This window comes from Strongylocentrotus purpuratus, unplaced genomic scaffold (genome assembly GCF_000002235.5).
Source record: "Strongylocentrotus purpuratus isolate Spur 01 unplaced genomic scaffold, Spur_5.0 spur5_contig_860, whole genome shotgun sequence".
Lineage (NCBI taxonomy): Eukaryota > Metazoa > Echinodermata > Echinoidea > Camarodonta > Strongylocentrotidae > Strongylocentrotus > Strongylocentrotus purpuratus.
The window spans coordinates 103,090-113,168 of NW_022145569.1; the positions used below are offsets into that span (position 1 = coordinate 103,090).

Here is a 10,079-nt window from a genome sequence, read left to right on the forward strand (position 1 = left end):
ATGCAATTGTCATGATTAATGATAACAATGTTTTTATGTGTTAGGTGAAGTATAATACATAGCCATTATGGGACATACAGCAGTGGCATAGTATGATTCCAGTAGAGGGTGGGGCACGAGTGTAATAGGGAGCATCGGTCTTCCTAGTTGAAGAATGTAAGGGAACAGGACGATCACGTGAGGATAGGGTATCGAAGGGTCATAATATTATTTCCTTTTCATGTTCCTCTTTTTAGTCTCACTTTTGTTTTAGCGGCATTCGATGGAGGGTACATCCCCCCCCCCCCCTCACCCAACGCGTACTACGCCACTGGTTGACAGGTGTAATCTATACAGGTGAGTTTCCCGCAGAAACTAAGACATGCTTGTTAAAGTGACATGTTTAAATAATCCAACCTCAATAATGTATACATTCATGGTATGAAAATAACAAAATGTGGCTTTTATTACAACCTCAAACTGGGTATTGTCCAAATTCATATGATAGTCTCATTTTCAGACCAAGTAAAGAGAAATATTAATAATGTTGTGAAAAGGAAAATAATTAAACAAACTGCCTTGATTATATACACATTATAAAGCACACGTATACACATTTTTTTTTTTTTTTTGAATGTTGACAACTTAATTTTTTTCTACGAGCACGACAAATAAAATAATACAAAATATCCTGAGACATTGAGTAACAATAAGTACCGGGCTATATACAGTAAAATTCGGCGTCAAGTTTTCGTGAAAGCAGCTAAATGTATTTCTAGAAACACGACAAATGAAATAATACCAAATCTTGCGAAAATCTAATAAAAGTAAATGACGAGATTCCTATAATACAGTCTTGCTTCTCCTTCTCACATTAGCTAAACATTGCTACATTGTGATAAACAGTATTAAACGTGCCATATGTTTTAATATTGCACATGCAATTTGTTTGTTGACGCTCTACACATTGTGCATGTTCTTCTAGTAAAATACAGCCGTTCGATTTACTCGAAAACCTTTTTCTAATTACATCGTAACATTTCTGAAATCAGCAGATACTTATCATGATTTTTTTTTTACATTCCTAAGTCAAAGGTTCATTTATATCCAATGTCAAAGGTGTTCCTTTAAAAACAAAATACCACATTGTAAGCTTATTACCAACTTTTCACAAATACAAAATCAAAGTGGATAAGTATAAAATATTTACAATCATCGACACCACACCTCTCATTTACAAACCAATCCTCACAGTGATCTAGAATTCATAACTGTAATTCGTGACTGACCCCCCCCCCCGAAAAATAATTCAGTTTGGCATACCTTAAAATACACACACAGGAAATGTTTACTCTTCATATAAAAACAACATTGCTACATTTCACCATCTCCACTGAGTAAATACGGCCAGGAATACATCGCCCTTTCATCCTTCAACTTTTTGTTTTACTGCGTCAATTTATTAAGTGGCGTGTCCGGTGAAGTGGGGTGTTAACTTTAACGCCGAGAGCAAGGGGGGTAGTAGTACTCCCGAGCTGGGGAAGGGTCTGGGCTCCAGAACATTTGAAATGACACAAATAATGTACCAAAATGATAAACACGTAAAAACTTCTACAAATAAAAAGGAAGAAAGCCGAAGGAAATGAAGAAAGAAAGAATGAATGAATGAATGAATGAATGAATGAAAGAATGAAATAAACAAACAAACAACGAAAGAAAGAAAAAAAAGGGAAAAAAATGAAAAAAAGAATGAAAGACAACCACCAAAAAAGGAAGAAAGAAAGGGGGAGGAATACATAGGTTTTTTTTGCGGGACTTTCATCTGGCAAATAAGCCAAAGTTACTCCAATTTCATTCGATAACATTCATGTGGGAGTTTTCGATAACAGACATCAAACTGTTGAACAACAAGGCGGCAATTTTTGTTTTTGTCTCATGACGTACGTCTACAAGAATGTGACATCAAACGTTGTTTACATCAAATGTGACCGTTACCATGGTAATAGGGGAAATAAATGTGTAAAACCTCTCCGCCTCTTCACATAAAAAAAGAACATGCCCACCTAATCGGAAGGCATGTGCTGAACACATTATCATCGTAGATGGGGTGAAACAAAAGTAACTCAAAGATTTCACTTTTGATGGTTCAGTTTAAAATCACCTCAGTGTTGTAACAATATTAAAGCCTTTATGTTCTTTCTTATTCCGATCGGTTGTGGCATTGTTTTGCAGATAGTCTTAACATGGGTATACCCGAGTATTAGATTACTCCTGAGATACAAGTTAAACACAATCGCAAAGATTTTCAAAAAATCAAGGGCAATTCCGAATCCCTATAAATGTATTGCCTATAGAACTCATTTTCGGATTTATGTAAGATGTACTAATAATAATAATAGTGGCTACTTGTATAGCTCACAGGTCCACCTTTCGGTGCTCATGGCGCTTAGAGAAAAGGACATGTAACAGACATAAGAAAGAAAAAACACAATTAACCGAAAAACAAAATTCGAAATTCTCCTAGACATGGTAAATTAAAATATTGCAATATTTACAACGAAATAAACAAATAAGTTTTCAGTTGTAATTTGAATGTTTCTGTTGACGACAGTTGGCGTATTTGTAGAGGGAGCTTATTCCAGAGTTTTGGACCCATTCGCAGAGAAAGCCCGATCGCCCCAAGCAAGTTTTATTCTGTGTGTATTAAGTAATAGCGTGTCTGATGAGGAGCGAAGACTTCGTGAGGGGGTGTATTTTGAAACAGAGTTGCTCAATTGGTGACGCACAATGTTTTTGAGATTACATAGGGTTCATTTTTTTCAAGTCCATGTGATCGTGCTATTTGTGAAAAATAATCCGAATTTGAATTACGAGGTTTTGTCACCCCACCGATGATATGCCTGCCTTTGATGCGTAGCAACAACTCTTTAAAACCATTATCATTTCAATGTGAAAACATAAATAAAAAGTAAAATCGTGTATAATACAATATAATAGAGCAATTATAATACAAATATTAGTGATAACATTTTCAAAGTGCTTAATCAGACGTTTCTAAGCGCTTTACATTTGTTATAATCATGACATCGGATATTGGAACGCGCTCCGCCCCCTGGGGAGTATTCCAGCGCCATTTTACAAGCGCACACGTATACTTCTCCAACCACATGAATGTTCGTAGCCGGAAACCCACTGAAAACCTAGGTGAAGAGTTAAAAATTACATTATAATAGATTTAAAATAAACTAGCATCACTGTCTACTACTCGTGTTGAGAGATTACCTTACAGAATTTATCCTACAATGATATAAAAACAATAAAATATCAGCGCATCTAGTCTGAAGAGGGCGGTATTCCACCAGGTATTTGTATTTTCAGTCAAGTATTCCTCAAGGTCTAAGAAAACATTATCTGAAGTACGAAATTAAAGAAACATAGATCGACAGAATAGTGTGCCTGCTATATATGTAGAGTAATTTGATATTATATTATTGAAGAAGTGAAGAGTTTCGAGGACAGACTCGGAAAGAGGAATTTAAACGAATATATCTTCATAAAGAGGATGGGTTGGTAATAAAAAGGTGTTTCTCAAATAGTTCAGGTTTCATTTTGGCTAAGTGACAACATATCCTTCCTTCCTTGTAGAATGTCATTAAGTAGTTTGTAATACATGTTTTGCAGCAGGAAATAAACTGACATACTTGGTAGAGAAAGCGTTATAAGAGTGCTTTAGTCAGACAGCCCCAGCTTCATTAGCAGAAATGCAGCCCCCCCCCCCCCCCCCACCCCCACGCTCACGAACACACTCAAATACCCTGCATGACGAACACTCAGTGTTATTTCCATATAATTAACTAAATAGCCAGTTTCACACGAAGGTTCTATTCTTACAATTTGGACTAATGTCATCTCAAAACATGCAGAAAATAATATCAATCAAACTGTTATAACTTTGCGAGAAAAAAAATCATCCTCTGCAGACCATCAACACTATCCCTGTACTGAAACCTTGACCGATTTACATTTGGATATCGCGTTTTCCATTAGAAACAAACTCAAGATGCGAAGCACTGAACAAAATATCAAGGCTCGTTTTTGTTTCCATTACCGCCCTCTATGGTGACTGTAACTACAGTCTCATTCCTCTTCTCGGCTTCGTTTTCCGGTTCGTTGCTCTTGTCAACGACATCAGCTACGGGTGTCTTGGCATCTGCTACGGGTGTCTTGGCATCTACGTCATCGGTTTCGTTCTTAGAAGATTCTGCGGTGTCCTCGACATCGACCTTCACGTGCACATCACCGTTCTGCTCAGCCGGCTGGTCGGCGGGGCTCTCTTTGTTCAACGAAGTCGACGAGTTGGTTTTCCTGTCGACGTCAGCGTCCTCGTCGAAGTTATCCTCGACGTCGTCGTCATTGACAGGGTCCTTCTTGGTGGAAGACATTTGTAGGACGTGGAACATACCTTGTTTTGAGCTGCATGAGGTGCATGAGCTGAGAGAGTAAAGTTAAGAATCAAAATCAGTAATTTGTTGTCATGACTGGGAGGAGGGCACATAATACATACCTAACACGTGTCCAGATCGTATACAATTAACTAGTACAGTTAAAAATGTATCTTACGAGGGAGCGGAGCGTCCGAGCGATAATAATTGTCATTTCTGAATAGTCTGCACGTTGCATGCTTAAACAACTAAGACAAATGTCACAAGTTTAGTACACACCAACATATTTGTAAACTAACTGTAACCTTGAAGAAACTGTAGAAAAATGATAAAAATAAAGGTTTACAAAATGAAGTTTGGTCTATGAAATTAATATAACATTATCAGTAGTATGATGTCTTACCAATCGCATTGTATGTATCTGATAATATCATCATGGTCATTGTTTGAAGTATCATTTTAGTTCAAACTAAATACCGCAGAATGTTTGTTCTTCAAGTTTATACAACACACTTCAAAATGATCAAAGGCAAATTATATATTTTTTTATATCAAATCATGAACCTACTAATTACATTCAAAATTTAGTTTGTCTTATATTGTTGTTATAACGACATTTCAAAATACTTTTTTTATCGTGAAGAAGTTTTTTAAGAAAACAAAGGAACGAGAAAGAGACTGTACCGTGTTACGTTGTTCTACAAAATGGAAACATTATGCACTACTCGCTTTATTATTGTTGGTATTCTAAGATGTCTAACTCCAGATAACCAAATCATTGTATGTAAAATAAGCAGTTAAAGTGATATATGAATCATGTAGATTTGTATAAAAATAGATCAACAAAAAAGTAGTAAATACATATATGATGATGAGGATGAGGATGATCATGATAACAAAACAAAAAAATGATAATGATAATAATAAAGGACGATAATATTTGTAATAATGTTAATTATAATAAAAGAAGAAGAAGAATGATAAAAATATTAATGATAATAACAATCATAATGAAAATAATATTAATGAATAATAGATAACATCAACGATAATGATGATAATGATAATGATTCATTTATTAGAAAATATATTTAGATAACAATGATAATAAATACACACCCTATTTTTGATTTGAAGAGCACATATCCGTTAACTGCAATGAGAAGTAGAGCAACGATGACCAGACACAAGCCTGCGATAGCTATGGATCCTGGGTTAATTGAAAGTATAAGAATGAGGGAATGAACAAAACACGATGGAAAATACTTTCAAATAATCAACCTTATTCAATTTCGATATATTGAGATTGTATTCTTTTCTTCAAAACTTGGGAGCAAGCAAGATTTTGCGATACATACTCCTTCACTTATAACTCCAACCTGCACCAAAAAATAAGAATTTACCTATTCTCTAAACCTAACCCTGGCACTAACTCTAAACCCATAACTTTAACCATGCACCAAACATTCAGAATGTACCTAACCATAAACCTAACTATATCCCTAACTCTAAACCCGGAACGTAAAGGCCGATTAAAACATCTATAAACTAAATCAAGAAATAACGTCCAAGGAAACTGTCCACGGAGCGTTATTTCTAAGCAACGCAAGGCATCAAATCGGGGGACTTTCCTAAAGTGATGCTGCTTTTTTCGTTTCAGTGCCCCCCCCCCCTACCCCCAGTTGAATACTTATTAAGCGTCCTTGCTTCTCTTTACTTCCAGCTTTTGTTTAGTTCTTCTTTTTTTACCCTTTCCTTCTTTCTGTCTTTCTCTTTTGCTCCCTGTTTAAAACACTTTCCACATTCTCTGACGATTTATATTCTGCAACTAGATTCACTAACCTATTTTCTCGGTAGGAGATTCATCGTTCTTGTCATTATTTTCGGATCCTTGACTAGAGTTGGTCGTCTTTCCATCAATGTCATTATTAGATGTTGATGTCGTTCTTGTGGTGATGGGGGTGATGATTATGGTGGTATTGGGCGTCGTCGGTGAGGGTGCATTGGTTGTAGATACCTCGGTTGAAAAACTTGAAGTTGTCTGATTTGCCGGAGTTTCGTTAGTTGGGGTCATACTTGTGTTTAACGTAATATTTGCCTCGTCCGTTGTTGCCATACTATAACTAGTATCTGTGGTGCTTTGCGCTGTTATCGTTTCTGCACAAAGCAGGGCAATTCCGAGCAGAAACATGCAGCCGGTAACCGATGGACACCGGTGTCTAAAATGAACAAATATATATTCCAGATATATTGTAGTGTTTTCGTATATTATATAAAAGGCGTGGTTGTTCATTCATTATTCAAGGAACTTTTTACAAGTTGACAATAACAACAACGAAGATGACAATATTACTACAAAATAAATTAGTCTAATTGAAGGCATGTTTATTGAAAGTTAAATCAGAAGAAGACTACAAAAAATAAGAATATTAAAAATTTAGATATCTACTTCCCTTAATTATAATGATATGGAGTTTAAATTAAATTTAAAATTCCTCATTATGACATTAGTGTGAAATGAATTAATGAAATCATCATGATTATAGGTCCAACAAAAAATATCCCTGTACAAACGTTCAAACAAAACATTCAGTATGGGAAAAATCAACGTTCATTTCACTAGGAATAATACGAATTATAATCTTTTCACTATACAAGTAAAACTAAAACCATCATTAGAGGGGTAAGTTTAAAGAATCCCAAATCATTTTCAGCACCTATAATTATACTCTTGGTTCCCAATTTATTCCGTTTCACGTCCCTTTTCAACGATTTAAAAAGTAAATTTAATTCATTCGTAGGCGCACTCATGTAGACTATTCATAAATTTAAAAAAAACATATAAACTTGCATATACAGTTGGCTTGGATGGAAGTATAATTTGAAGAAAAAAAATTGGTTCATAAATTCTCAAAATGTGAGATGAACTAGATATCAAATATTAGATACGAAAGTAATGAACTTTAGTTTAGATCACAAACTGCCATATTGATCCTCCCGTTAGCAAAATGGTCACGATGATCATTGTGATTTTATAGTGGATCTTCAAGTTCATTTGTTATATGCTAAAAGGGCATGAGCGTTTTGCTCTGATTCCTAGCAAGACTTGGACACGAACATCTTAATGTAGCCGTATACGAGTATATTCTACTTCATCCATCTCTCAAATTGAGAAAGGAATTTAATACGACAATTGGAAAAGAAAACAGGGGTTGATCATCAAAACGGTAGTGATCTTAATCGAATTCATTCCTCCGATTTTTCTTCATCACTCAGAACATATTTTTTAAGGTTTGATTCTCCTGACACCACCCCCTCCCAATTTTGTTCCATATATTATTTATTACCCCTTCATTTTCCTCTAATTCTCATTACTTGTTATTCTTCCCCCTCTGCTTCTTTTACTTTACCCTCTTCCTTTTCTCTTCCTCTTGTTCTCTCTCTCTCTCTCTCTCTTTCTCTTTCTTTCTCTCTCTCTGTCTCTCTCTCTCCCTCTCTCTCTTTCTCTCTCTCTCTCTCTCTTTCTCTCTCTCTCTCCCTCTCTTTCTCTCTCTCTCTCTCCTCTCTCTCTCTCTCTCTCTCTCTCTCTTTCTCTCTCTCTCTCCCTCTCTCTCCTTTTGTTTCTCCTCTTCTTTTACTTTTCTTCTTTGTTCTGTTCTTCATTTTTTATTTTCTTCGTCTTCTCCTCCTTCGCCAACTTTTTTAATTTTGGTCTTGAACATTGTCCTCTCCAGATCGTCTATGCATACATTCATTTAGGATCTATTTATATTCGTTCTCTATGTTACTAAACGTCGATTGATATAAACAAAAATGTTCCTGCTATCAATATTATGTATACACCTATTCGAGTATCAGAAACTATAACCATGTAGTTCCATTTAGTATGCATATGCATGCATAGTTGACTTTGAGAAATAAACGTAGAATATCAGCTCTCAGTTCCGCAATGTCCTGACGTTTGCCTATAGACATGCTATACTGAACGGGGAAGTCCCCACTGATATTAGTAAAACATGTCAGTGAAAGTTTAAGCGAAAATCGATTTGAAATAAGAAAGTTTTGTGTTTATTTTAAGGGGCAATCAATCAAACACAAATTGGCAAATCTGTGACGTATCTTTAAGGGTCCCCTCAAATTTGCTCTGTACTAAAAACGTCATAAATCTATATTTTCCCTCAAGAAAATTGTCAATCATACATTCCCCCTAAATATTATTAGTGCAAATATGTTTTATACGACCCCTGTCTGAAAGAAATCTGTTCCGTCCTCAATAATTAAGAAAATCGAAGTTGACGAAATTTTCCGAAAATAGCACATTGGGGAGGACCTAGCAAGATACGTCACAGTGATGCCAATGTGTGTACAACTGATAACAACTTGAAACATTTACAAGTTTCCTACTTTTAATCGGATATTGCTCAAACTTTCACTAATTTCTGTCTCTCGTTTCTCTGCTTTTATTAAACCAACTGTATTTTAACCAACTTAATATCAGGGTGTACTTCCCTTACAAATTAATAATCTATTTCGGGTTTCAAAAACCGGATAAATAAGAAGACGATAAGGCACTAACCTTTGTGTAAATCCTGCCATTCTGAAGTTCCGTTTAGAAGTTCTCGACATGCAAATGACGACTGCTCAAATCAAAATGAAGTACTGATCAACGGGAGATAACGCTTAACCACCAAGGCGTCGGTTGATAATGACGATATATATTTATGAAAATGATATACATGTTCGCTTGCCAGGTATTCGTCTGTTAGATACTGGTGTTGAGTATCAATCAGGATGTTGTTTCTACTTGAATGGGACTTTATTTTCTCACCGCACGTTCTTCCTGGTTCAGAGATGATAATGCTATACATAAGCCAAGCATCGTGGTGTCATACATTTCAATGGTCTGTCTAGTGATTTAAAGGGATTGGGTAACTTTCTCTTAGATTCTGAAACAAAATCCTGGATTTAGCTCAAGCTGCAATCATAGTTATAAACCTTTTACGTAGTCAGGGACCCCATGACTTTTACAAACCGATCACTTGTGTGATTATCATGATATTTATGATTGGAAATCGAAATTTCAAAATTCTTTTTCCTAACGGTTTTCATAATACTACAGTCTATTGGGCAAAACGAGTATGGTAAAACCGGTCACTCAAAGATTTTTAATGTTTTGAGGCACTTCATGATCATTTTGAAGCCCAATTTGTTTAGGGCTTCAATATTACACCATATCACAGACACTGTTAACACATAGGGCCATGCTGCCCATGCATCTCAGATTTAACATTGTTAAACGATGCCTTTAAGATAATTACCATGCGGGGGCGTCATGGTATAGTGGTTCATTAACTTGAATCTCAATCCATAGAGGTGAGGATTCGAATCCTAGTCTGTCGCTAACATTCTTTGACAAGACATTAATCCACAATCCACATGGATACCTGGTAATTGCTAGCCCCCGGGAGAACAGCTCTGATGCTGATGAGGCGTCCCTTGGTATATAAATCATCATTACTATTCTTATTGTCATAAGTCATGGATACCGTCTTGTGCACAGTTATGATTGATTCAAATAAATTGCAACTTGATATTGACTGTGTTTCACTTCTGTTATAAAGAGCAAATATTTGCAAGTTTGCGATTGATAGGTAATCA

At 35.7% G+C, this 10,079-nt stretch overlaps 1 protein-coding gene across 1 annotated transcript; it reads right to left on the bottom strand.

Moving 5' to 3' along the window:
* Positions 1-3,755: 3,755 nt before the first annotated feature.
* LOC100890485 (flocculation protein FLO11) lies at positions 3,756-9,246 on the bottom strand. Its single transcript, XM_003726487.3, has 4 exons — positions 8,998-9,246; positions 6,264-6,640; positions 5,541-5,631; positions 3,756-4,470 (listed from the first exon to the last, which is right to left on the bottom strand). The coding sequence occupies exons 1-4, from the start codon at positions 9,045-9,047 to the stop codon at positions 4,062-4,064; spliced, it is 927 nt and encodes a 308-aa protein (XP_003726535.1). The 5' UTR covers positions 9,048-9,246; the 3' UTR covers positions 3,756-4,061.
* Positions 9,247-10,079: the final 833 nt, after the last annotated feature.